This window comes from Prinia subflava, chromosome 19 (assembly GCF_021018805.1).
Source record: "Prinia subflava isolate CZ2003 ecotype Zambia chromosome 19, Cam_Psub_1.2, whole genome shotgun sequence".
Classification (NCBI taxonomy): Eukaryota; Metazoa; Chordata; class Aves; order Passeriformes; family Cisticolidae; genus Prinia; species Prinia subflava.
The window spans coordinates 13671512-13698667 of record NC_086265.1 but is presented as its reverse complement, the minus strand read 5'-3'; the positions used below and the strand labels follow the sequence as shown (position 1 = coordinate 13698667).

Genomic DNA, 27156 nt, shown 5'->3' with positions numbered 1-27156 from the left:
TCTCAGTGACCTCCTCTGGAGAAACCCCTTGGTCTCTTTGCTTGGTGAGAGAGCAGCACCTCTTCCCCTCACCTAGGAGCTCAAAGCAGATGGCAGCTGCCTGCTTTGCAGAGCCCACAGAACCTCTGGGTTACGTCAGGTACTTAGTCCTCTCCAGGGTATACTTCTGGCCTTTGCCCAGAAACAAGATTGAACGCCAACAAGTTTGTCCTCTGCAGAGCAGGGCTGCACTTCAACTGCAGGTAAGGAGCTTGGGGTCTCTGAGGGAACCTCTCAACAGCGAGACACCAGGGCTTGGCTGTCCTGGCACTGCCTTCTGGGACAAGACATAAGGGCAAGGACACCACAAGCAGTTTCTGAGTTGGAGTGAGCAGTGGGACCATGGTTGGGGGGACAGCACATCCTCAGGGGCCCTCGCAGATTTTTGGGGGTGTCCTGGGCATTAGTCCTGCACCAGTGTCAGGGCAGCAGCTCAAACAGCTCACCAGTGCATGCAAGGGCATCACATGGTGTGATCTCCCGGGCCCAGTGGGGAGGGCCTCTGGGCAGGAGGTGCTGGTGGCTCTCTGCCCCGCATCCCGCAAGCCTAGGGGTTCGGGGACACTCTGTGGGCAGAGATACACCCTGGGCTGCCAACCCAAGCGGGCCAGGCCCGAGTTCTGTTACACCGGCTCCGGCATGGGGACCGGGACGGGAGTGAGTCCAGAGCGGCACGGCACGGCACGGCACGGCACGGCACGGCACGGCACGGCACGGCACGGCACGGCACGGCGGCCCATCTCGGTGCCGGTGCACGGTGCCAGGACAGGGCTGGTCACTGGGATACCGAACCCGCAGGTCCGACGGGGCGGGGCCGGGCCGGGCTGGCGGCAGCGGGGCGGGGCGGGGCGGCGGGAAACGGCGGGGCGGCGGCGCTGCTGAGAGCACGAACGGGACCGGAGCGGAGCCGCTGCGGAGCGGAGCGGAGCAGAGCAGAGGCAGGGGCGGGAGGGACGGAACGGAACGGAAGCGCAGTCGAACCCAGCGCGGGGCCACGCCGCCGCGGCCGCGCTTTGTTGTCTCGGCCGCCACCGAGTCCCGGCCGCAGCAGCGCGGGCCCGACGGGCAGGATGTCCCAGGAAAGCCTCCTCGGGATGGACGAGGTAGCGCTGCGGAAGCTGGTGAGTCCCGCGGCTGCTCCGTGGCTCGGGGTACGGTGCGCGCTCGGACGGTTCCGGGGGCGGATGGTGCCTGGAGGTGCCTCAGCTCCTTGAACCCCCCCTGGGGGCTGCTGTCCCGGCCGCGGGCAGAACGGGACCGGGTGGGCCTCGGGTCTGTCGCTCGGCCGGGGCATTCCGGAACCATGTCTGGGAGCGGATGCAGCGCTGGAGACCCAGCGCTGGTCCCAGGCAGCAGCACCTGGAAGGACCCGCGCTGGTTCGGCTCGGGCTCTGGGCTGGGGTGAGCTCCAGCACGACTCCCCGCTCTACTCCGATGATTCCGAAGGCTCTCGCTCCGCTGCTCCGGCCGCGCTTGGCCCTTTGCTCGCAACCGCGCCTGGCCATACCGCCTTGTACCGGCCCCAACTTCTCGGCCGGCGAATCCCGCGGAATCGTTCCCCGATGCCGGCACAGTTCCCTGCTCCCCGGTTTCCCCTTGCGGGCTCCCGCGCTGCTGGGGGCTGGCGCGGCGCCAGGCGCACTTCCCGGGCTCTGCCCGCACGGCTTTGCACCCCATCTCCTTCCTCCTGCGCGGCGGCTCCTGGGGCACCGAGCGGAGCACTGCCCCAAGAGCGAGAGCCGCAGTCGTGCGCTGCCGCGGCCGGTGGGCTCTGGAGGACGAGGGCCTCCGTGTCCCGAAGACGAGACTCAGGATACTTAGCCGGGGCTGGTGTCCCGGGAAGCCCCTAGAACTGCCCGGCTTTGGGCAACCCCAGGGACCCCCGGCCCGGGGCTAGGGCTGTGCTAGCTGCCCGGGGGGTTGAGCCGGGGTGGCCCGGGCCAGCGATGGGGAATGATCAGAGCAGGAAGCTGAGTCAGCCGGGAACGCAGGTCTGCTGGAACAGGAAAGAGTCGGGATGCCGGCGGGAAGTGAGGGCTGTGTCGTGGGTCGGCACGGGGGCTGCCCCCGGCTGAGCTTCCTGTCCTGCCACCCTCAGCCAGCTCTGAGTGACGACACACAGACCTGCCCGCGGTTCGAGCTGAGAAGCCCACTTGCTTCTCGTGGGGTGATGTCGGAGCCAATGGACCACCCATCCAGCGATTTGGGGATGGGTGGTCAGGGTGTCTCCCCATCTTGTCAGTGGTCCAGCTCTGCCATGTCCCAGCCGAGGTCTCTGATCTGAGATGGAGCCCCAGGAGCAGTGGTGGGTTCCTGGTGTCCGGTCAGCCCACGGAGGTGGATCTCATCCTGCAGCAAGCACTGCCTCTATGGATGCTTTTTCTTTGACATGCTGGTTTTGACTCACTAGAGCACTGTGCTCGTGACCCACATCTCCCTACGCTGTGTAGCACAGGCTAGGGAAAGCCTCCTCTGAGGTGACGTGAGGCAGGGAAGGAATTATTTTTCTTCTGGTTAGGTTTTTGGCTCCACTCAGCTGGAAGAGGATTAGCCCATATAAGGGAAAACTGCCTCTCCCACTGCTTCCTCCCTTCTCTGCTCTCCCCAGCCCTCCACTCTGCCTTGCTTCTCCTCGTTTCTCCCAAGTGACACCTAGGCAGCAGCATCTGATGTTCCCAGGGAAACTGGAAGAAGGAGGCTGGGGGGCTTGAGGAGGTTCCTACAGCCCCCTCATTCCTGTGCTGGCTGGGCTTGGAGCTGCTAGGAAGCCTCTGCCCTGAAACTCCTGCCATAGACATCCATACGATGCCCTCCCCAGCTTCCGGCTGGTATCCCAGTCCCAGGGAGGCCAGTTGGGATGAACCAATGGTGCAGCATAAAGGTGACCAAGGGCTTGGAGATGCTGGAGGAGGGAGCTGTGGGGGATGGGGTGGGTGCTACTGCAGGGTGGCCTTTAGGCAGATGTTCAGAAGCAAGAGATTGTTTGGGCACTCATGGCTGGACTGAGCTCCAGGCTGAGGTCTGCTGGCCCTGAGCTGGGGAACGATTCCCTCTTCCAGCCCCACCAACTCTTAGTCTGGTTAATTAAGGAGGATGTAAATACCTTTGGAGACAGAGGAAGGGCAGGCCCGAGCTAGGAAAGTCGCTGCCATGAGATCCCCTTCTTCTTATACCAGTAGTCTTTGGCAAATCTTTGATGGCCCTGAGAAGCACTGCAGCCCTGCCATCCAGTGTCCTTCCTGCTTTCCTCTGCCTGGAGGGCAGCCATGCTCCCCTTGGCTCTTTCCAAAGGTGAGAGTGAAGCTTGGGGCTGTAGGAGCTGCTTGATGTGCTAGGCTCATCTGATGTCCCAAAGTGGTTTCCTTGTGGTCAGGCTCCAACCTCCAAAGTGCTGTGTGCTCCGGCACTCCAAAGAGCCGGATGGATGCCAGGCTAATTGCAGCCCTCCTGGAGGAGCTGCCCACTACACCAGGGCTCTGAGCACTGCTGTGTTGGACACCAGTGGGGAAGCAGCCTATGGGTGCTGTGCCAGCGCCCTTTCACAAAGGCACTCTGTGCGCCGAGGAGGGTGTTTGCTTGAAACCATTAATTTGCTGGCAGCTGGGCAGGGCTCTTGAGGCCCTGGCATGTTCTGATCCCTGAGCCTGCCTGCGCTGGCAGGGTTGGGCCCCTTGGTCCCTTTGCAGCTGTTGTGGTTTCCATCATGCTTTCCCCTGCCACTGGCTACAGAGCTTCCAAAGCTGCTCATTTGCCTCATCCCAGTTCCCTGCTGACGTGGACTTGGAATAAAGCATTTTCTCCTGCCCTGCCATTTGTCCTGTGGGAGGAATCCTTCCACGATCCGGGTGCAGGTCAGGTCCCAGCTGGAGCCTCCTGAGTAGGGCAGACCCCAGAGACCCCCACACAGCACACACTGGTGCCAGCAGGTTTCCTGAACCAGGCTCTGCAGGTGTCCCATTGTGTCCCCTTTCTGGGCACTCACAACTTCTGCAGCTGCTGTGCGTATGCCCCTTCTCCTCCCTTCCCCACTGCCCTTACCCTGGTGCTGGGACTAAGTGCTGGGACTAAGCCACTCACTGCCAGCAGCTTATTCAGGGAAGGGCCGAGGCCTTGACCACCCAATATGCAGTTGAGGACTGTTTTCCTGTCCTCAAAGCCTTTGGATGGCTGCAGGGAGAGCTGTCCTTACCGCAAAACTCTGCCTCCAGCCCCTCATTTTGAGCTGAACCAAATTCCACCACTTCCCAGCCCATCGATGCTGCCCGGTTTGCAGGGAGCCAGGCTTCCTGGCTGGCCAGGGTGGCTGCCATCACTGCTGGACCATGCCTTTATCCTGGTAGTAGTTGTCCCCACTGTAGTGACATCCTTGAGATGCCGACAGCCATCTGAGGCAGATTGGAAATAAGAGGCCCATGAGGACAGAGGGGCTGGTTTTCCCTCCAGCACTCCCCACTGCTCTGGCAGTGCCGTGGCTCTTGCTCTTCCTAGCCGTTTCCCTGGCCTTGTGGTAGCAGAGGTGCCTGCTCCGGATAAAAGCCCAGAGTGGGCTGCAGGCCTCAGCTCTAGCCAGGATGCTGGCAGGGATAGTGCTGCCTGCTGGTGTTGGTGATGGTGCTGGGGTGTGAGGGAAAGAGCACCCTGGCTCCAGGCAGCTCCCCCAGAGGTTATATGTATTTTTAGAGTTGGTCTGCCCCAGGGGTTGGTAGTCCCGATCACTGGGATCTTCCCAGCTGGGGAAGGATAATGCTCCCAGTTGGGCTTTGCAGCTGGAAAGGGTTGGAGGACCACAATTTTGGCTGCCTCTGGAGTGGCACAAGGCATCTCTGTGCCTGCTCTGTGCTTGCTGGCTTCAGTAAGATTGGAATACCCTCCCATGTCTCCAAACTCCAAGCAGAGAGGGCAAAGGATGATAGCTTCTCAGAGTTTCTGCAGGGAAGCCTGCATACAGGTGGTGGTGTGGGGCCCCCAGTGTGGCACCGTTCAGGTCCAGTCAAGGGACTCACCCTGGATCCCTGCTGCAGCGGAACCCAGAGAGCCTTGATGGGTGGCCTGTCAGTGGACCATGGGACAGGAAGGGAAAGGACTGATGCTTTTGTCCTGTGGCACAGCCATGGCTTCTCCCAGTGTGATGGGGCTTGATGCTGAGAGCAGCTGCTGTTGGTCACGAGGTTTATTTTTAGCGAGCTCCATGGGAAATCACCTCCTGGGTTCCTGGTGTCAGGGCAGTCTGGATGTCCTACAGCAGGACAGTGTGAGGGTAGTGGGGCCATGCCTGCCATGGCTGGCCTTTCACTGCAGATCTGGCCACCTTCTGTCCCTTGAACATCAGGAGGTGTGTTCATGGCCCTCTGGAAAAACTGGAGCTGGTAGTGGGGCTGGGCTGTGACCTGCTCTGGAAGAGGGGGAGCAGCTCTGGGTGCCCATGCCAGATGCTGGCCTTGGGTGGGCTGAGCAGCACCTGGAGCACCTGAGAGATGTTCATGGGTGGCAGAGCTGTGGCTGTGCTTCCCACACATAAAGGGTTGGACTTAGATTTAGGACAGATCCCACTCATGGATTTGGTTCCAAGAGCCGCCTGCTATTCACTAGCAGTGATGAGGGTGGGGAGGGCTGCAGGGTGGACAAGATGACCCCTTGATGGGATGCTGGGGCCCTTTCAACCAGCACCTCCTGGGGAACATGGGATGGAAAGAGAATGGGATCTCGTGTCCCTGTACTGCAGGAGGGGCTGGTGTGGGTTGGAGGACTCATTCCAGAGCTAGTGGCACTGGGAGGGGCAGAGCTGCCGGGCACCAACCCTTGCAGGCAGCAGGACCACTGGTGGATGTTCATTTCACATGCTAGTCTCTTTGACCTTTACCTGCCCGGAGGTCTCGGTGCCACCATGGCAGCCCTTCCTCACCATGGTTGGTCCCAGCTTCCTGCCGCACGGGGGGGCCCTGCCCACTTCTCACAGAGCCTGGCAGTGCCAGGCAGTGTGCACTGGGCATGTGCACTGGTGCCACACACAGACAGCGCCTCTGTCCAGAGCGTCCAGCTCATGGCAGGATGGCAGAGGGTGGCACCAGGGCTGAGACGGAGGCTCAGTGGCCTGAGCCGGTGTTGAGCCCTGCCCTGTGCACCCAGCTGGAGGCCACACTGGACCTGGCCGAGCGGCGCCGCATCCGCTCGGCTATCCGGGAGCTGCAGCGGCAGGAGTTGGAGCGGGATGAGGAGACATTGGCATCCAAGCGCTTCCGCCCAGAACGCAGCAGCCACCGGCAGGACGACAAGGAGAATTGGCCACGGTGAGTCCTGTTGGGAGCTGAGGTCATTCCCTGCCTCTTCCTTGGGAGATGGGGGCTGCGGTACCTGGCTGGGACAGATCTGTGAGAGTCACAGTGAATGTGAGGGTGGGAGCAGCCTGTCACAGAACAGCTTGGTGCATGGTGGGGCTTGTTGCCTGGATCTGCCAGCTGCCCACAAGGGGACTTTGTTTGCAAGTGCCCATGACAGCTTGCTACCGCTCTCACCCTGCTCAGGTCCCAGCGCATGGAAGAGGAGCAGCAGGCAGCCCTGGCTGCCTTGTCTGAGCAGCTTGAAGCTATCACCAGCGTGGAGGAACTGACAAAGCTGGTGAGCAACCATGTGCCGGGACAGATTGTTTGCTGGAATGGAACTTGTGCTGGGGCTAACTCCGCTTCTTTCCTGGGTCCTTCCCTTTTGCAGCTGCGGGCAGCGGGTGAGTATGAGGAGCGCAAGCTAATCCGAGCTGCCATCCGTAAGCTGAGGGCTGAGGAGATTGAAGGTGAGGCACAATTCCCATGTTCTGGGGTGGATGCCCTGGAGAGTCTGGGATGTGGGCAGCTCCTTCCTGAACACCATCTTTGCTCCCATGCAGCCGCGACCCTGGCTGGAAACGTGCAGAGCAACAAGAAGGACAGCAGCAAGCCCCCCACTGTGCCTGGGGAAACAAAAATTGTCCAGAGGGACAATGCTGAAACACCAGCCCTTACTGGGAATGAAGAGAGCTGTGGTGAGGGCAGCGCCAACCCTCCAGGCACAGACAAGAGCGGGGAGAGCAGCCAGCAGGATGATGCAGAGCCAGCACTGGCTGGGCCAGAGGAGAGTGGGTACAGAGAGGCTGTGGAGCAGGCCCCTGCCCAGGAGCCTAAGGGCTTAGCGGTGAGTGTGTAGAGCACTGCAGGGGGGGGGACTGTTCAAGATTTCACCCTTTCCTGGGGTTCCTGTGCCAGGCTGGCTGGAGCACAGAGCCCTGGGCAAGCTGTGCTTGCCTGAGGCAGGTGGGGCTGGGATCTTTGGGGACAGGGAGAACATGGCTGGGCTGTGGCCCTAGCATGGCCCCAGCGTGGCCCCAGCAGTGGTGAGCTGGGGCTGGGGCCTCAGGCCAGGGTGCCCCTTGGGCTTCTCCCAAGGATGCAACCCAGTGGGGGTCTGGGAGCCCCTTGATGTAGTACATGCATCTCTGCTCCAGTTCTTGGGGATGGGGCTCTTTGGAGGCAACAGCTATTCATATCTCCAAGGCAGTTCCTTTGTGTGGGTAGAAACCTTGATTCCCTGTCCCCCTTCTCATGACAGTTGTTTCTACCAGGCTTTGAGGGGCTAGAGTCCATTCTAGAGTGAAGCTGAGGGCTTTGTGGATGGGAGAAGGATAAGGTGGTGTGCAGAGCTGGAAGTAATGAGCACATGCCGGGGTTTTCAGTGCAGCAGGGATGACTCTGCAGAGACTGTGGGGTTGTCCTTTGAGGGTGAGGGTAGGAGGATGAGAAGCAATGGGTGTACGCACAGCCAGGTGAGAAGGCATGGGTTCCCCCATCTGCCTCTCTCCAGCCCTGCTTCTTCCTCCATCTGCCCCAGGGCTGTAGCAGGAGACTGCAAAAGGGATGTGGCCTTGTGCCACCTTTCAGCATTGTCTGCCTCCCCATCCGGATGTGCTGGCACACTGCCCCCAAGCCCTGGCTGGGCTGGGACATCACTGAGTAGCTGAGAGGGCTGTTCCGCTCAGTCTGGGTGATGACTACAAACCCAAGGCCATTTCCATCCTTGGGTTTGGGGCCTGGTTCCCCTGTGGCCCCTCAGAGTATGGGCCCCTCTTTGTCTCCCCCTGCCCTAGAGTCATAGTGCTGCTAGAGGCACTGGCACAGCCAGGACTGGCACCTTGTTCCCTAGCTGACATCAGGACACCCTAGCCCTGCTCAGACTTATGTCAGAGACACATCTGTCACCTGTGTGTGGTCCTATGTCCAGAATATTTCATCATTTGCCAAGCAGAGTGCAGATGCTATGGACAGGGTTATGTAAAACTGGGTATTCCGTGCATTACGGAGCCCTGGAGTGCCCGGGCTGGGGGCATGGGGCAGGTTTGGGGTCCCTCTTCACTAGACACTGTCTCCCTCCCTGCCCACAGGATGCAGCAGGATGTGGGGACCTCTTGCTGTGATCTCTGTGCAGGGACTGGCTTGGTAATTCCTGACAGCATGAAGGCAGGGCCTGGATAGCATGGGAAGAGACCACAGCCTACACATCCCTGTCTGGAATGGGCAATGGTGGCCCAGTCAGAGACTGGAGTGGGGCTGGTTCTGTTCTCCCCAGGCCCACAAGCGAGAGGATGTGGTGGAGCAGGAGCATGTCCCAGGCAGAATGCAGCAGCTGTGCAGCCAGCAGGCAGGAGACCCCCAGAAAGCCAGTGCTCAGGGTGAGTCCCCACAAACGTCCATGGCAAAGTCCTGTCTAGGTGTGTACCTGGGGCCAGAGCTGTGCCTGGACAGCTGCAGTATGACTGAGGGGCATACCATCTCACAATGGTGGGCAGGGCAGCCGGGTGCCTGGAGGGGCTGCTGGAGTAGGGATGCATTGCAGGCAGCTGCAGGCTTCCCGAGCAGAGCCTCTTCTCACCCACAGCTGTGGTTTCGGGGACCCTTGTGCTCCTGGAGCTGCAGCCAGCCCCAGAACTCAATCCAGAGCCTGAGGATGGTGGTGAGGACCTGCAGCATGGCCAGCCCCAGGGGCAGCCCCAGGCAGCCTGGAAGGAAGGGAACCTGGGCAGCCCTGCCAGCACCCCAGAGCCCAGTGTGGCGCAGAGCCCTAGAGGGGAGCAACTTGTCCCAGGCCAGCCCAGTGCTGGCAGCCAGGTACAAAACTGGTGGCAGCTGCCACTGCCCTCCTTGCGCAGGGCTGGCAGTCTGTGGGTGAAAGCAGTTTGAGGGGGGGACTTCATGTAACCCCCAGCTGAGTGCTCTGCCCCTCTACTCCCACAGCTTCACGTTGGGGTGCACTGCCAAGTCCTGGGGTCAGGTGGGAGACACGAGAGGTCATCAGTGGGTAAGTGTAGCCCTGAGGGGGGTGACATGAGAGCTGTGGCCCCCTGCCAGCAGTGCTGCCTCACGTCCCCCCCCACTCCCCTCCATGTACATCCCAGGCAGCCCTGTGGATATGGCTCCAGACCATGTGTGCTGGGCCAGGAATGTGAGTGCAGGACACGGCCAGGCCAAAGATCACCCTTAGCTGAGGGCCAATTGCTGCCTAGCCAAGTGGTGGCAATGCCCACCTCAGCCAGGGAACTGGGTGCCAGGCAGGCTGTTTACTAGGGCTCCCACTCTGGCCGGGTTGCTGCAGGGCCATGAAAGGGAATCAGTGCCAGTAGCAAACCTTGGCCTTTTGCATTCTTTGTCCCAATAAGGCTGGGAGCTGTGCACAGCTGGCTTTGACCACCCCCACCCTGTGCTCAGCACCTTGCAGGGCCTCCGCACAGCCCTGAGGGATTCCAGTAGCCAGCAGTTGCCCACTTCTTCCTTCTGGGAAAACCTGCCCCATGGCTGTGCCAGGAGGAAATAGGGAAAAACCAAAAAGCAGCTCTGCTTCCAGGATCAAGGGTGCTGCCTTGGCAGGCGGAGGTTGCTGTCATTCTGAGGAGCCCCTGGAGTCTGCTGGCTCCTGGGAAGGAAGAAGCCCTGAGAAGTTGCTAGGGGTGGTGGGTTGCAGCATGGCACAGCCCTGGGGTAGAGGGAAGTGTGCAGGATCTGACCCCCTCTTGCCTCACAGGAGGCTCAAACTTGGGTTCTGAGGAGAAGCTGAGCCCCTCTCCCTCCATGGGCATCAATGACTCCAGCCCCAGGGCAGAGCCCTGCCTGCACCCTTGAAGGCTGAGCCACCTGGCCCCTCAACGTCTCTCCAGAGGCGATACTGTGCCAGGGCCTGGTGAGGACAGGGGTGATCCCAACCTTTCAATACAGATGCAAGGGACCCCCACTGTGCTGCTGGGCACAGAGCTTACCCTCTGCAGTGTGGTTTTGCATTGCAGGACAGAGTCCATGCCTGAGGTGCAGGGCAGCCTACAAGTGCTGATGGATTTTGGCACTGAGCTCTGGGGAGTGTGGAGTGATGGGAAGGGAGAGTGTAGGGTACTGTGCTGGGGTGGGGGAATGCCAACAGCACCTGTGCCATGCTCACCCTCTGCTCCCTTTGTGTTATTCCTTCCCTGGCCTGTCTTTTCCCAAGCATCAGTGCCTACCCAGGAGGTAATGGGGACCCCGGCTCGCCTGAATACTCACCGGTGGGAGCCGGCACCCTCCTCCCTTTGCCTGGCTGGCCCGACGGGTAAGATCCTAGTGGTGGCTGCCTCCATTCTCTGCTTCCCGGTGGCAGGATGTCCCCGGTGGAGCCTGGCCAGGCGTGGAGCTCCGCAATGCCAGGATGCCGCAGGATGCTGCTGGCTGCCCACCTGCTCTTTTGTTTCCTGCCCAGGATCCCTCCCTCTCTCCCATCCATGTGCACAAGCATCCGGCAGCAATGGGGGGAGGGAGCAGAGGCTTTGAGAGGCTGCAGCCACTCTGGGAAATGCTGGGTGTGTGCTGGGATCTCTGGGGGGCAGGAATACATCCCGTGAGCACCGTGGGGGCTTGCATGCATAGTCAGGCACTCTGGGGGCATTGTGCGTCATGTGGGTAACCTAGGGGGGCTGCACGCATCACAGAGGGTACCCCAGGATGGGGGGCAGCGTGTATCGCAGGGGGCACCGCGGGGCGCTGCATGCACGGCGCGGGGCCGAGTCCCAGGGGGGACACGCGTGGGCGGCCGCAGTGCGATGACCCCACGCCCCTCTCCGCAGCGCCGCGCCCCGCCGGACCCCCGCCTTCCCCTGCCGCCGGCTCGGTGCGGGAGCGCGCGCAGCGGTTCGGGCCGGCGGGGGCGGGCGGCGCGGGGGGGCGGGCCGGGCCCGGGGCCGCCCAATGGCAGCGGGGGCCCCGCACGGCCCCGCCGGCGCCCGCTCAAAACGCGCGGGGCAACGGCGGCGGCGGCGCAGAGCAGCGCCTGGCCCCGCGTCCCGCCGGCTCCCGCCTCGACGCCATGAAGACCTTCTTCACCATCGAGATCAAGGATGGGCGCGTGCAGCCCCTGGCGCCCCGCATCACGGCCACCCCCGGCAGCCAGCGGGCAGGTGGGCACTGGTGGGGTACGGGATGTGCAGGACAGGTGCAATGGGCAGATGGCATCCGTCATGGGGCTTGACACTGTAGGGGTGATGGGCATGGGTCTCATGCAGGGAGGCGGGACTGGAAAAGGTGGGGATCTCTCAGGAAGGTGGGCACCACAGGGGAATGGACATCCACCGAGCTGTAAGCACTACAGGACTGTGCTCCTAATACCACAATGTGCATACCTGGGCAGTGGAGCAGGTGAGTGCCAGTGGGCAGTCGGGTGCTGACAGATGGTGTGACATTTTGGTGCCCACAAATGGGCAGGTGGAGGTGGGCAGGCTGAGTCAGGGCAGGTGGGTGCTGATTGGTAGCAGTGGCATTTCAGTACTGGCAGCCCAGAGGCTGAGCTCAAGTGCTGCCAGAAGAACAAAGCATGCATGGTAACTCTCATCTCAGCCTGCTTGGGGCACCTCAGTTCAGGGAGATCGTCTGGCCCTGCAGCCGGTCCCCAGCCCCACTGTCTCACCATGTTTATATTTGCCCCTGTAGCCCTGCCCCATCCTCTCCCCACTGACCTGCTGGTTCAGGGGAGCCCACACCATCCTGCTCTGCCCCATCCCACCACTGCATCATGTCTGTTCCAGCCCTACCACAACCTTGCTTGCACACAGATTTGGCTGGCTCAGGATGCTCCTGTGGCTGTCATGCTTACTGAGAGGTCTTGACTCCAGCTGAAGCACTGCAGAAAGCACCCTTCCTTGAGGAGGATGATAAGCCAGGGTAGCGAGGGAACTTGACTTCCCATCTCTTGCTTGCCTCCAAAGCCCTTTCCCTGTGCCAGAATTCTGTGCTCACTGCTGGGGCAGGATGTGTGGGACAGGCAGATAGCCCAACCAGAGCCACTCCCCAGCTGTGGGGCTGAGCCTGTGGGCTGGGTCAGACCCCACATGCCTCTTGCTCCCCTTGCAGAGGTGACTCTGGGTCTGCAAAGCACTCCCATCCGCATCACCACCATCCCCAGCAGTGTCAGCAGCATCTGCAACATCAGCACTGTCAGCAGCAATGTCACCAAGGTGAGTGCCCAAGGGGTCTGTGGGGCTGTGCCCCACCTGGCATTTGCCTGGCATCCTCAGGGCTTGGGGATGGGGACTAGGGACCAAGGACTTAGTGTGGGCAGCACACTCCAGAGGCTCTGTCAGGTTTTGGTTGATGCTTTTGTTTTGGTAGGGTTTTTTTCATCAAGGGACCCTGGACTTCATGTGTGGTTGCACAGCCTCACATGAACCCCCTGCACTCTGGACTGTGCCACCATATACTAAAACACTTCGGGAGGTGGGTGGAGGGGGACAAGGAGTCTTCTGTGGGTCTCCCTCTGTTTTAAACAGCTTTAAGGGTGGCAGCAGCTCAGGGAAAAACCCATTGCCAATCACCACTCTGTTTTTTCTCCTGGGGATGGACCTTGGCCATGTGTGGGTAGCTTGCCTTGGAGGGAGGCTACTCCTCAAAGGTCTCCAAAGCACCCTGGAGCTGTGGGTTGGGGTCTTGCCTGCTCCTGCTATGCCATCCTGAGTGGAGAGTGCCTAAAGCCCCAGCCCCCCTAGGAGGGATTCTTGGGTGCAACTGGAGGAAAAAACCCTGAAAAAACAACCCCTCTGCAGTGTCTTGCGGGGAGAGGAGGCTGTGGCCACCCTGGGGCTGGGAGCACACAGGAGACAGCTCTTCAAGGGCTTCAATCTGCTCCTGCCCATCTAGGGTAATGTGAGGCGCCTGTGTGCCGCCTTGGCAGGAGCCAGGATGTCAAACATGGCTCTGTCTCACTCACGGCCCTGTGCACTCCTGGCTGCCTCTGCAGGAACAGCACTGTGGGTGGCCTGTGTCACTGCCAATGGCTGTAGCCTGGAGCATACTGGTGGCTGTGGTATCACTGGCTTCACCCCATCCTCAGCCCAGCCCTTGCCAGCATGAGGCTGGCAGTGCCCACAGGTGCTGCCCACACCTGCCAGCAGGTGCTGCCTGTGGGCAGCTGGCTGCAGTGGGGTAACTTCCCTGTGCTAATGCACTTGGGCAGGCTTGGCCCAAGAACTTGTCAGTTCTCGTTAAGGTATTAGTGGGTCTGTCCACTAATGAGTGGGGGGCCTGAGACCCATCGACTGCTTGGCAGGACACACAGCCCCCAGGTATGCTCCTGGTGGGCAGGGAGGAGGAAGAGGAGGATATGGCAGCGGTGCTGGCAGCCCTGTCAGGTAGGGCTTGGTCAGAGGATCAGCAGGCTGTAGGAACCTGGGGGAAGTAGCCACGGTGGCATGTCTTCTCATTGGTGGGGTGCTGCCCGTGCCTGTGCCTGTGCAGGGACCTCCTCCCCCTGGGGCAGGCACTGGGCAGCACAGGAGTATGAAGACTGAAATCTGTGCTGTGACCAAGGCCCTTGCACCCCTGGCAGCATGGGGCTGGAGATGTTGTGCTGTGGGTGATGCTGGCCCAGAGTGAGAAGGCACTTGGGCAAAAGAACACAGCAGTGGTTGGCCTTTTCACTCACCCAGCACTAAAGTGGTCAGGGCTGGTCCCCACCACTTTGTCCCACAGCCCCCTGGCTGGTATCTGGCCCTGGCAGCTTCCAGGGGTGGGCAGGCATTTGCAGCGCTCCCCTTGCTGAGGCACCTGGTCCCACAGCCGGATGCACTGCCAAGTGTGGTGCCTGGCTCGGCACCCCTGCACGGGACCCCCGGCTGCTGGGACCAGAATAGCCCACAGGCAGGGAGCGGGCCGGCCTCCAGCCGCGGGGGTGCCTGGGCCCCTATAAAGGGCAGCGGACAGCTGAGCAGGGCTCGCTGCAGCGCCTGCACTGCCACCATGCCAGGGCTCAGCTTGGAGGGGCTGGCACAGGCTGGGGCAGCTGAGCTGGCAGAGCTGCGGCAGGAACTGGTGGCATTCCGGGGGATAGCAGAGGGGCAACTGGAGTGGGCTCTGCAGCGAGTGCAGGCACTGGAGCAGGCACTGCAGATTTTGGAGCAGGAGCATCTGGAGTTGCGGTCAGAGCTGGGGCGCCTGGGCCGCCGCCTCGATCTGCTGGCGCCAAGGCTGCAGGCACACCCCGGGGAGGATATCAACACCCTCTTTCTGGAAGCACAGGACCCTTGCGCCCACTTTGAGGGCACTGAGGAGCCCAGTGGCCCTGTGGCCCATCCACCCACTTTCTCCAGCACGCGCCAGCAATCGGCCTCGCATCTCTCCCGAAGCAACAGCAGCGTGAGTGTGGGCAGCCCTGCCCCGTGACAGGGGGAAGGGAGGGTGTCACCAGCCCTCAGGGCTCTTGGGGTTGTCTGTAGCCCTGGCACAAGGCATGACTGTGGCAGTGGTGCATGAGGACACGGCACCATGGGGATCTGCCACGCCTTGGGCTCACTGTGGTGGGGTTGTGCACCCACTTGTTTCATATTCCCCGTGTGCCAGGTGGGAGGCCGCAGGCAGCTGTCTTGCCCCTACCACAGCACCAGGCACAGGTGGTGGCATGGGCACATATGGCGAAAGGCTTTGCCATGGATCGGTTACTGGGCCACAGGATGCAGGATGGGGCCAGGTGTGTGCGTGGCTGCTCTGGCCCCACTCTGTCATCCCTGGTGCCTCTGTGCCCTATTCCGGGCCTGGCCCACTGCCTGCTATGCATTGCTGGGGGGTGGTGCTGAAAGGGACTTGGCGTCCTGGCTGTGCTCAGGCAGGGGCTGAACTGGCCTAAATCCTGGCAGGGATGTGGGGGAAGGCTCTTGATCTCTTGCACGTGCTCTTCTCTACACTAAGTCCCTTAATTCAGTGGAAATCCCTGTGCTGCTAATGGCATGCACTGGCCTTGCCAGCACCTTGGCCATTGCTGGGTAACAGCCCCAGTCCAGAGTGCGGGGCAGCCCCTGCCTGCTGGGGGGACCCAAGCCACCTCCTACCATGGAGCAGAGAGGATTTGGAGATACTAAGGCAGCCAGACTGGAAGGAAGAGAAGGACTGATGGGCCCTCCTGGGGCATGGAGTGCTGCAGGTTGTCATGCTCCCCTGCCTGCCTTGGGCACTGCAGATGCTTGTGGCATCCCAGCAGCTAAGAACACTTAGGCCCCATGTGGCACATCTTCTCCAGGGTCCTCACTGCCTGTGTTGCAATGGGCAGGTGTCAGGGTGATGAGGGCCTGGACCCTGAGAAGAGGTGGGGGTAGCCAAGCTGGCTGGGGCTCAGCTGCGTGATGATGTCCTTGCAGATGGAGCCGGAGGTGGTGGAGCAGCACCAGGCACCAAGGCGAGAACCAGAGCTGCCCAATGGCATGGAAAAGGTGCAAGTGAGGGAGGTGGAGAGAAGGAGCAAGCTGAACGTCGAGGAGCTGAGAAAGATTGAGGATGAGGATGTTCTGGATAAGATGGTACCTCTTCCTCGGGGCTCCTGCAAGAAGGTAAAGGGACCTCAAGCTGATGGCAGAAGACTAATGATAACTTCCCCCTCCTGCAGCTGGATCAGACAACAGACTTTGAGGAGCGACGGCTGATTCGAAATGCCATGCGGGAGTTACGCCAGCGCAAGCGAGGTACTCAGGGATGGTAACCACCGCTGGGGTCAGAGCGGTGGTAGTGGCAATATAGGGTGCTGAAGTGGGGCTGTCCAGGTGTGGGGAAGCAGTAGGGTGTGTGCTGGGTCCTCTGTTGCCCCCCTGGCTTTGGGAGGCCAAAGACATCATCCTTCCCAGGAACCACTTGTAGGCCAGCAGCAGCTGCAGGACCCCAGGTATGGCAGGAACCATGACCTCCACCCCACCTCCCTGCTGATGCCATCTCCCACTCGTGTTTGCAGACCAGCAGGAGAAGGAGCGGGACCAGCGGCTGCAGGAGGCTAGAAGCCAGTCTGTGACAGGAAGGGCTGGCCATGCCACAGAGACCACCACCACGCAAAGCACTCAGTCAGCCGATGGCTCAGCGCGCAGCACCGTCACCAAGACTGAGCGTCTCGTCCAGTCTAGTACGGGCTGGGCCCTTTGGCCCTTTGGGGGCCTTGCAGAATCCTTACCAGTGTTCTGCCACCACAGCTCCTTTGCCATTCACTGCCTGTCCTGAGTCTGGCTTGACTGTGCTAGGAGCAGGACTGTGTTTCAGAGCTGAGTCTCTGGCTTGCCCAGAGCCTGCCTGGGGATAATTAAGGGTTCTGGTCTGTTGACTTCCCTCTGACTCTCCAACCCTGTCAGGATGACAGGGCCTCATCTGCACCTTTGGCCTGTCTTGTCTCATACCCAGTCCCTGGGTGGCTCAAGCTTAGTGGCTGCAGGGGCTGAGGGATGCCCCAGCTCCCTGCTGCTTTGTGCTTGCCTCTGTCCTCCCTCTGCCTGCCATGCCCATGGCTCTACCACATGGGACTTCTCCCTGTTGCACTGTGTGGGTGCGAAGGTGCTTGGCAGCAGCAGATGTCTGTGGGTGCTGCTCCTCCCAGCCCAGCAGTTCCTGTTGCTTTGTCCCTGCAGGTGATGGCACCAAGACCTCCCGTACTACAACCATGGAGTCAAGTTATGTGAAGAGATCAGACAGTAAGGGTCCTTTTTCCTGCCCTTTCCCCACGGCATCCTCAGGGTGTAACCCTGGGGCATTGCTGCTGCTGAGCCGTTGCTGCCCTGGTGCAGGCAGAGTCCTGCCTGCCTGGCACAGCTGCCCTCAGCTCCTGCCCAAGGTCTCTCTCTCCTTCTTCTCTCTCTGCAGATGGCAACAGCACTTTTGTTCAAACCAAATCATCCTACAGTTCCTCATCTAAAAAGACAGGCAGGTGAGCAGAGGTGCCTGTGGGGACAGCCCCACATGGTCCCTGTCACTCATCTGCTTGCACAAACCCTCTGCCCAGCTTGAAGTGTCCCCACGCAAAAGTGACCCTAAAGCTTCCTGGTCCTTGGGGTATATTCACTGTGTTCAGAGGTTCTCATGGGTCCCTCTATGGGCACAGAGATAGGTCTGCCGGCTGAGGACCTTAAGCCACCTCTCTTCTGTCTCAGGGACATGGAGTTCCGGGGCTGGCCATGGGCTCAAACCACTGCTTGCCCTCCCCTGGGCTGCCCACAGCCCCTTTAGCATTGCTTGTCTCTCCCAGTATTTTTGACCGTGAGGATGAAAGTGCTTCTCGGCAGAGCAGCCTGGCTGCGCTGGAGCGGCGTCAGGCAGAGAAGAAGAAGGAACTGATGAAGGCTCAGAGCCTGCCCAAGACATCAGCCTCACAGGCACGCAAGGCCATGATGGAGAAGCTGCAGAAGGAGGGTGGGAGGTGAGGCTGGGCCTGGGGCAGGCTGGCCAGGGCAGTGAGTGCTGCACAAATAATAACACCCTGCAGCTATGGATAACACCCCATGTTTCCTCCTACAGTTCAAACCCTGCAGCATCACAGACCACCGTGCAGCGCTCCTCCAGCTTTGGTGTGCCTAATGCCAACAGTATCAAGCAGATGTTGCTGGACTGGTGCAGAGCCAAGACCCGGGGCTATGAGGTGGGTGCCACCTCCTCTTCCTATCCCAAAGCCAGTCACTCTGCCCCTTGGTAACTCTGTTGCCCTCTCAGCATGTGGACATCCAGAACTTCTCATCCAGCTGGAGTGATGGCATGGCCTTCTGTGCCTTGGTCCACAATTTCTTCCCCGATGCATTTGACTACAGTAAGCTGACACCCCAGAACCGTCGCCAAAACTTTGAGGTGGCCTTCTCTTCTGCAGAGTACGTACCTCTCTTGCCATTGTATGGACTTGGGGTGGCTTGGAGTGGCTTGGGGTGGCTCTCCTGCTCGCTGCTGAGGCAAAGGGGGACACATGGAGATGATGGTGCTAGAGGTGGGTGCCTGTAGGTGTCACTCCGCCCATGCAATGCAACAAGGTTAGGCACTGTGGGGGCAAGCAGCAGCTCTGTGGGCAGAGTCATAAAAGGCCAGTGCAGGCCAATCTGGTGTGGCAAAGGTGGGTATGGGGTCTGGGTTCCTAGGTGTGGGGCAGAGCACCCAAAGACAGAGCGGCAGCCCCATGAGCCCACCAGGCTTCAGGCAGTACATTCCATCCTGGGGTACCAGGTGTGGGACTGCAGCCTGTGGGGGGAGCAGGGTTTGCCTATGCCAGGTGCCACCATTCACAGTTGTAGGGGCTCAAACACTGTTGCAGCTTCTCCAGTCTCTTCCCTTCCCCTTTTGCTTCTGGTTTTCCTGGGTGCTGAGAGATGGGAGTGCGCCCAGCTGGAGGGCTGGCAGCCAGCCCCTCTCTCCTTCCTTCTGTCTCTCTCCCACCCACTCATTCCTCTTCTCCAGCACCCTGCCAGGGTGGGCAGGGCTGGGGGTGGGGGATCCCATCCTACTGATGTCCAAGGTGGCGGGGTGAGATGGGGACTCCTGCAAGCTCCCAGGGTGCTGTGGTGCTGTTTGGTGGAGCGAGAAAGGGGCTACGGGCCTGGCTCTTGGCACTCCTGTTAATGGATTTTTTGCCTCAATTGGAAAACTGGTGCACGGACTTGAGAGAGCCATCGATCTCTCCGGCCTGGAAGCCAGGTGGCCTCTCGTCCTTCCTCCTCCAGCTCTTGTGAGCGTCCTCTCCCGAGCTTCCTGCACCAGGGCTGTGCTGCGCGGTTCCAAGTGGAGCTGGGCAGGAGGGCTGGGCTTGCCCTCTCCCATCCTCCCAGCGGGTCTATATAGGAGCTATATAGAGCGCCGCTCCACTCTGGAACCCGCTCCCTGAGCACCTGGCGCACCAGAACACCTCACTTGTCCTCCTACTCCTCCTCTTCCATCTGTCTTTTCCTCTGGACTTCACGCCTCTCCACGCCACTCACCTGCCCCTCTCCCCCTTGCTTATGCCCCCCCAATATCACTGAATGGCCTTGGCATGGGGTGCCCGGAGCCCTCCTGCCCCTGCATTGTGCATCCCCAGAGCATGCCAGAGCGGAGCAGCTGCCAGTGGGATGGGAACTGCACTGATCTGTGTCTCTTGTTTTCTCTTCCTCCCCTCCCTGACTGGGCTGCGGTCACTGGCTTGCCCCTCTCTCTCCCTGCACCCAGGAAGCACGCGGACTGTCCACAGTTGCTGGACGTGGAGGATATGGTCCGGATGCGCGAGCCAGATTGGAAGTGTGTGTACACATACATTCAGGAATTCTATCGCTGCCTGGTCCAGAAGGGGCTGGTAAAAACCAAAAAGTCGTAGCCTATTGTCAGCCCCCCCCAGGACAGATGGTGAGAACCTTCCCCTCCAAGTACCTGCCCATGCCACCACCATCACCAGGGCTTGGCAGGGAACTGACTGCCTCAGCTGCAGATGAGGCTGGGGGATGCTGGTGGGTGAGGGGCATGTCCTGGTGATGCCAGACAGGGCCCAGCAGGAGCTGGGCAGAGAAAGCTGGCTGGGCTCAGGCCTTCTGGAGTAGCTAGCACCTATGGGGGTTTAGGCAGTGGGGACTGTGTCACCCTGGAGTGCTGTTTGCTCTCCAGCTGTGGGGAGGGCAGTGGTTAGAACAGAGCCGGGCTCCCAGGGCTGAGCCTGACAGGGATCAGCTGCTGGGGATGCCACTCCAGCTGTTCTGAGTGGTGCGGCTTGAGTGTGGGTGGACCCCAGGATGCTGCAGCATCACTACTTCCACTTGCTGCCTCATTCCCCTGCCCCAGGGTGCATGCCCAGCTCCAAGATGCTGCCTGCTCATATATGGGCAGAAGCAGGAGCCTGGAAAATGTGACTCAAGGCTCAGGTCCTGCCTTGTCCTGCAGTGTTTGTGCCTGTCTCGGGGCATCCTGGCTGGCGCTAGAGCTGTGGCTGCCCTGGCTCTGCACAGTGCTGGCACACCAGGGCCCAAACAATGGCTTTATAAGGGCACAGCCGCTCTCTGTGCGGTGCCATTGCTCCACCATTACCCCCTGAGCCAAAGGGCAAGGGCAAGGGTGGCAAGGGCTTTCCCAAGTCCCCAAGCATCACCATGTCCCCCCTCCCCCTCCATCCCCATGATGGCCAAATCATTAGGTGGGGCTGGTGCCAGCCAGGCTGTGGGCTTGGAGCCCACTGAGCAGGCGGCATAGACCTAATGGGATGGCGGGGGCCATGGGACCCAGGGCGGGGGGCTCTCCTGGGCCCTGGTGCTTTCCAGGGGCTGGCACTGGCTGGGGTTGTGCCTTGGGGTGAGGCTGTTCTAGCGGGCCAATGTGTGCAGCAGGACTACTGCAGAGGGGGAGAGGAGAGGTGCAGGACCTTGGATTGAGGGTGTTGTCATGGTGGGTGCATAGAATTCAGACCCTCCTACTGCACCCTGTCTTTGGGGGCAGAACCTTGAGTGGCCCAGGCCAAAGCAGCTGAAGTGGTCATGGCGGCAGCAGGTACTGCCAGTTTGTGTCAGCACCACCCCAGTGCCAATGCAACCCTTGCTCCAGCAGCAGCCTGAAGGGGGGGGACAGTGCCTGGTAGGGGTGCGGGACCTGGGCAGGGCCAGGAGGGTTGGCAGAAGTGGCAGGGTTTCTTCTGTGCCCCCCACCCCTTTTCTCCCAGTAGAAAGGAGAGCACAAGAGGTGGCCAGATCCCTTCCATGCCCTTCCTGGTTGTCATCATAACTCCTAATCCTGTTGTCAGTCCCTTCAAGCACCCAGGGAGCCCCCAGCTGGGGAGAGACATAGCCCAGGGAACTGAATGGGTGGCAAGGCAGAGTGGGCCATCCCACCACAAGGGCAGCGGCAGAGCCCCAAGGCTACTATGGGGATGGGGACACAACCACAGCTGATCTGCCAGGGCACCTCATGCTGGAGCCGGGTCCTGCATGGACCCCTGCACTGTGGTGGGGCAGGGAGAGGAGGAGATAGCCAAGTTGAGTGAGCTGAGGCAAGGCAATGCCCACTCCAGCAGTACGGTGTGCTGGGCCTGGAGCAGGCAGCCCCCAGGCTCCAGTCCAGGGCAAGGCAGGGAGCCAGGCTGGCAGGGCTTAGGGGAAGGCAGAAGAGCAGGGCCAGGGCTTGAGGCAGGAGTAAGGGGGCAGCACATGCTGCCCCCTGCTTTCCCTGAACTACTTGGTAGGGTTTGAGGCAGGGGCATAGCAGACACCTGCGGCCAGGCTGGGCTCTCCCAACAGGGCATCAGCATCAGCTGGAGGAGCAAAAGGAGGAGGGGGCTTTAGCAGGGGATAACTGCCAGTACCAGGAAGTGGAAAAAAGAGCACTCAGGGGAGCAAGGGGTGGAGACAGTTGGGCAACCTCTGCCCTGGGGCAGGTACTTACTATGGCAGACAGCATGTGCTCTTCCCAGTGTCAGGTGCAGAAGGACTGGGGGTACCAGCGTGGGGTGGGAGGTTTGAAAAAGGAGCTGAGCAGGTCTGAGGGCAACAGTGCCCACACCAGCAGGCCCTGGGCAGTGTGGGGTGCCCATTCCAGCCCTCACGTGGGGCAGCCTGCTTGAGGCCATGCTGAAGGCTTCATCTCTGCAGGACGCTGGTGGACTGCGTGCCGCTGGTGGAGGTCGAAGACATGATGATCATGGGAAAGAAGCCTGACGCCAAGTGCGTCTTCACCTACGTGCAGTCCCTCTATAACCACCTGCGTCGCCACGAGTTGCGCATGCGGCAGAAAGAGTGCTAGAGCCTGCCCTGCCCACCCCCACTGCTACCCTCATCCCAGAGCTGCCTGTGGGCAAGGGAGTCGCTTGCCTGGGAAGACCTGGGGGACCATGGGTCTGGCACTGGGGACAGAACTCTTCCACCAGGGCATCCCCACACCTCTGCCTTGGCAGAGCTGCCTCGTCCTCAGCCAGCTGTGGGCTGACCCTATGGGCAGAGCCAGGTGGGCGCTGCTGGGGATGCTCCCACCTTGGCTTGCCCCTCATGCTCCAGCCTTTTAAGTTATTTGTTCTGCTGGAATTATTTGCCCTGCAGGCACCATCCCTGTGTCCCTGGGGTGGCCCAGGCACAGCTGTGCCCTCAGATTTGGGCCACCTCATGGGTGTGTGGCTGAGCAGGGCTGTACAGTCCAGCCAGGGTCATGGTATGTCCTGCAAGCAGCACCTGTTAGTGGCTCCCTTGGCCCCCTGCAAGGAAGCCTCTCTGCCCATTGCAGGCCTGCTTGGTGTCACCTCCCTGGGGACAGCTCCACAACATGCCAATACCCTGCTTCCCACCTCCACGTGCACCTGGGGCACTTCCACATTGGGGGCACCTGTGGGCTGGGGAGGGGGCAGCGGCAAAGGGTCCCAGGGGAGTGCAAGGCAAACAGAGCAAGCTGGGTCAACTGCCCCCAGGCTCCAGCTCAGGGCCCCCGCGTGCTCAGCGCTGCTCGCCCCTCTATCACATCTCCACACCTGTGCTGACACGTGTACCAACACCAGCCAGATAATAAAGGTATATCTAGGGCAATGCCTCTGGCTCAGGTCCTTCTGCCAGTGGCGTATTGCACACCACAGTGCCTGGGGAATGCTGGCAGTCCAGCTCCTGCTGGCCCCTCTACCTGCAACTCTACTGCTTACCCAGCCCAGAAGGACACTGGGGCATGTACTGCTCCTTGCCTCATTGATGATGGCCATAGCTCAGCCACCCTGACCAGCGTTCACTGCCCCACGTTGCCCCAGGCTTGGCACAGAGAAAAGATGGCCAGCAAAGCTGTGGTCAAGTGCAGCTGTGCCCCACTTCCTTCCCTAGCTGAGAGCCAGATGTCCCCACTGGGCCAGTGCAGCCATGGGTCTTCAGTTCAATACTGCAGGACTCGCTCATGGGCTCGTGCTCATCCCCCTGCACCCTGTGAGAGCAGCTCATCCCATGCCATGGTGCTCACAACCCTCACCCTTCTATCACCCTGGGGAGGGGTGGCACAGGAACAGCAGAGTTGGTCTGTAGGTTGGTTTGTGGCTCACCAGCAGTGACTATGACTGTGCCATCCTCTCCTGCCTTTATGAGAAGCTGTGGGGCACCCAGCTGTCCTTGGAACAGAGCAGTGCAGGATGCATGCCACCAAGCTCCCTCTGAAAAGATGACACAGTGCAGATGACTGAAAAGAAAAGCCTTTACTAGGAGCTGGATATGACATAACCCTGCTGGGGGGTTAAAGCCTTCTTTTTGGGGCAGCTCTCCCACCTTTGGGACTCAGCACATCTACCCTTAGCACCTGGCACTTTCTGCTGAGGGTATCATCCTGTCCCACGCAGGCAGGATACTGCTGCCCAGTGCTGGGAGCACCTAAACCTCTGGGCATAGCAAGGGATTGCAAGGGATACTGCTCCTCCCAGATGGCCAGCGATAACTGGCTCCAAGGACGGGAGGGCATCAACCAGCACACAGGACCCTCAGAATGCCCACAAGTGCCCAGGAAGCCCCTGCTTGAGGCTGGATCTGCCTAAAGCATCTTCAGGGCAGATGCTACACAGCACCAAGCAATAGTGGGGGGGAAAAACCTTCGCCACCCTGTGACACCATCCCCAGCTGTCATAACATCCTCACTCCCTACACTGGGGACTGGCTGCAGGACCCTGTCCCAAGTTTGGCACTCCTTGCTAGAGGTCTGGGCGTTCTTCCTTGTCCCATTTGGGTGGGGCCTGGCCATCAGTGGTGGGTGCTTGGGAGGGCAGCAGTATTGGCAGAGGCTTGGCAGGGGCAAACTGGAACTCCTCTGGCACAGGGGCATCAGGTGTCTCCTTGCGGTAGAAGCCCAACTCCTGCACCAGCTGGTTGATCTCCTCACGGGTCATGTCGCTCAGGGGAATTCTCTGCACCCAGACAGGGGCTGTAGCCTGGCACCTGTGGAGCACTGACCACCCCAGGCCCTGTGGTTGCAGGTGCCACGCTGCCCACTCACCTCTAGCTCCTCATACCGGAGGCTGAGGAGCACAAGCTCAGGGTCGGCACCAGGCAGGTGTTTCAACTCCAGGTTATGGCTGGGCAATGTGTCAAGGAGTGGGCAGCTTTGGTCAGGCCCATGCAACTCTTATCCCATCCCATCCTTCATCACATCCCCTTCTATCCTCCATCACATCCCATTCCCGCCTATCCTGTACCATTCTCCATCCCAGCCCATCTACTCTCATATCCCACTGACTCCCATGCCATCTGTTCTGTTCCCCACCCCATGCTTCACTGCATACCATCCCGTCCTGTTTCCCATGTAATATCATCCATGTCTCCATCACATCCCCCAACCACCCCTCTTCCACTCCTCACCAAACCCCGTCCTTCATTCCTCACAAAATCCCACCCTCCCTCAGCCCATCCCCTCCCATACTTCACCCCATCCCCTCCCCTCCCCTCCCCTCCCCTCCCCTCCCCTCCCCTCCCATCCCCTCCCATCCCATCCCATCCCATCCCATCCCATCCCATCCCATCCCATCCCATCCCATCCCATCCCATCCCATCCCATCCCATCCCATCCCATCCCATCCCATCCCATCCCATCCCCAGCGCTGCAACCGCCGCCGGCGGGTACTAGAGTGGGATGTCCTGGGTGACGAACGCCTTCACCTGCAGAGAGTGGCCGGCCGGGCCCGGCTGAGCGTTGGGAAGCTCCGACACCCCGCCCTAGCCCAGCCCCTCCTGAGGAGTACGTACCTCCCTGAGGCGATTCAGCCGTCATCCGCCGCAGGTCTGCAGGAGAGGATACTCCGTCAGGCACCCGGCGGGCAGCGGTCGACCCCGGCACGCCCCGCGGCCCCCGCCTGCGCTCACCTCCACTTTGCCGCGGACCAGGTCCCGCAGCACGGCCTCGCGAAGCCGGGGGTGCTCCGAGCCGCCGCCCGCCGCGAGCGCCGCCGTCAGCAGCAGCCACAGCCCCGGCCCCGGCCACGACGGCAGCGCCCGCATCGCTCCCCACGCTGCCACGTCCGGCGCGGGGCGGGCACGCGCACGGCACCACGCATGCGCAGGGACTCGCGCTCACAAGTACGTGCGCACGGAAACGCAAACACAAACACGCGCGCACACGTGCGCGCACAGACGGACACGCGCGCGCTCACGTGCCCGGACATGCGCAAAGGCGTGCTCACCGGGTGAGTGGTCCCGGGAGCGCGCAGCGTGCACAGACCGGCTCCACACAGACCAAAAGGACCAACACACACAGAGCAACACACCGTGCACAGATCGACATATGAAAACCAACGATACCAATACACACAAAGTAATGCACACGCACAGTGTGCACAGACTGGCACCACACAGACCAACAGCACGACCACACACAGCAACACAAACCACCACCACACAGACCAACAGTACCAAAACACACACAGCGTCACACACACCGTACACAGACCGGCACCACACAGACCAACAGGACCAAAACACACACAGCAACACACAACAACTGTACACAAACTGGCACCACACAGACCAACAGCACGACCACACACACAACGTGTGCGCAGACCAGCACTCACCAACACCATCGTGACACCCACACTGCACACATTCACGCTATGCAGGCTGACACCATATAGTACAAAGACACACAGACACCCAGGTCAGGGTATGTGCATTCACACACAGCTGTGCACACTCATACACCCTCCTGCACACACGGCTGTATACATACATACACCTGTGTGTGCACACAGCCCTGAATACATTTAAATGCAGTCTGTACAACAGCATATGGGTACAGACACTGCTACCTGCCTTCCAGTTGCTCCCAGCCATGCCTACAGCTGCACATATCAGCCTACACAGCAGTGCACAGGGACACAACCAGCACCCCACACATGCAATAGTGTGTGCACAAATGCTGATCTATATGTACACCCAGCTGTATGCATACACTGCACACACACATCTAAGGCACACGCATGTGCAAATCATCATGTACACCTGCACACACCCACCTCAAATCCCTCCCCTCCCCCGCCACTGCAGCTGCACATAAACACCCATGCACAGGCACATCCTGGACACAGGCCATGGGGTTTTGGACTGATTGACGATGGAGACAGCTCTGGGGTCTCTTTTGTCTGATCACCTGTTCAGACAAGGTTACCCAGAGCCAGGGTCTCCGTGTGACTTATGTGAATATACAAAGATGGAAACTGCACACCTTCCTGGGCAGCTTGGGCCAGGGAAAAATGTTTCATGACATGCAGAGGGACTCTCCTGCATTCTAGTTTGTGCCCATGGCCCCTGGTCCTGCCTTTGGGCACCACTGGGAAGAGCCAGCCTTTGTCCTTTACACTTCCCCATAGATATTTATATACATGGATGAAAGGCCCCCTGAGCTTCCTCTGCTCTGGAAAGAACAGTCCCAGGTCTCACAGCTTATCCTTATATGAAGGATGCCCCAGCCATTCCTCCTTGGGCCCCTTCACTGGACTCCCTCCAGCATGTCCATGTCTCCAGGACTTGCTCTTGGAAGCTCTGCACTGGACGCAGCACTCCAGGGGTGGCCTCACAGGTGCCTACATGACCTCCTTTGACCTTCTGACAACACCCCCAATGCAGCCAAGGATGTCATTCACCTGCCTTGTCTTGAGGAGACATAGGCAAGCTCATGGTCAATGTGATGCCACCTCTCATATCCCTCTGCAAAGCTGCTTTCCAGCAGGGTGGCCCCCAGCATGTCCCAGTGCCAGGGTTGTTCCTCCCCAGGGGCAAGACCCTGAATGCTTCCTGGTTGAGCCTCAGGAGATTCCTGATAGCCCATTTCTCCAGCCTATCCAGGTCCCTCTGGACAGACACAAGACCCTCTGTTTTTTCAGCCACTCCTCCCAGTTTGCTGTCACCTGCACAGTTGCTGG

General features: G+C 60.3%; 2 protein-coding genes across 10 annotated transcripts; one reads left to right on the top strand and one right to left on the bottom strand.

Moving 5' to 3' along the window:
- Window positions 1-892: 892 nt before the first annotated feature.
- Window positions 893-22807, top strand: SMTN (smoothelin). 9 transcript variants are annotated; one of them, XM_063416242.1, is made up of 22 exons: window positions 893-1160; window positions 6166-6326; window positions 6561-6654; window positions 6748-6826; window positions 6920-7203; window positions 8632-8734; window positions 8941-9170; window positions 9297-9360; window positions 10537-10635; window positions 11147-11476; window positions 12426-12529; window positions 14586-14702; window positions 15698-15856; window positions 15943-16018; window positions 16282-16446; window positions 16943-17005; window positions 17175-17238; window positions 17557-17727; window positions 17826-17946; window positions 18018-18169; window positions 19491-19561; window positions 21887-22027. In XM_063416242.1, coding segments are annotated over exons 1-22 (2760 nt in total). In that variant the 5' UTR covers window positions 893-1109; the 3' UTR covers window positions 21889-22027. The 9 variants fall into 9 exon arrangements, with proteins under 9 accessions (XP_063272312.1, XP_063272311.1, XP_063272310.1 ...); XM_063416241.1 differs by having other exon boundaries at window positions 19491-19664; window positions 21887-22025; XM_063416240.1 differs by lacking the exon at window positions 19491-19561 and having other exon boundaries at window positions 894-1160; window positions 21887-22807.
- Window positions 22808-23432: 625 nt separating this feature from the next.
- On the bottom strand, window positions 23433-25291 carry SELENOM (selenoprotein M). The gene is made up of 5 exons (XM_063416255.1): window positions 25103-25291; window positions 24986-25021; window positions 24864-24898; window positions 24240-24318; window positions 23433-24150 (listed from the first exon to the last, which is right to left on the bottom strand). The coding sequence occupies exons 1-5, from the start codon at window positions 25235-25237 to the stop codon at window positions 23938-23940; spliced, it is 498 nt and encodes a 165-aa protein (XP_063272325.1). The 5' UTR covers window positions 25238-25291; the 3' UTR covers window positions 23433-23937.
- Window positions 25292-27156: the final 1865 nt, after the last annotated feature.

What these genes read in the sequence shown, in the direction of transcription:
- SMTN (XM_063416240.1), top strand. Translation starts at nt 1,110, where the DNA reads ATGTCCCAGGAAAGCCTCCTCGGGATGGACGAGGTAGCGCTGCGGAAG. An exon ending in AGGTAGCGCTGCGGAAGCTG is followed by an intron (nt 1,161 to 6,165) that starts GTGAGTCCCGCG and finishes CTGTGCACCCAG; the next exon opens with CTGGAGGCCACACTGGACCT. An exon ending in ACACGAGAGGTCATCAGTGG is followed by an intron (nt 9,361 to 10,536) that starts GTAAGTGTAGCC and finishes TCTTTTCCCAAG; the next exon opens with CATCAGTGCCTACCCAGGAG.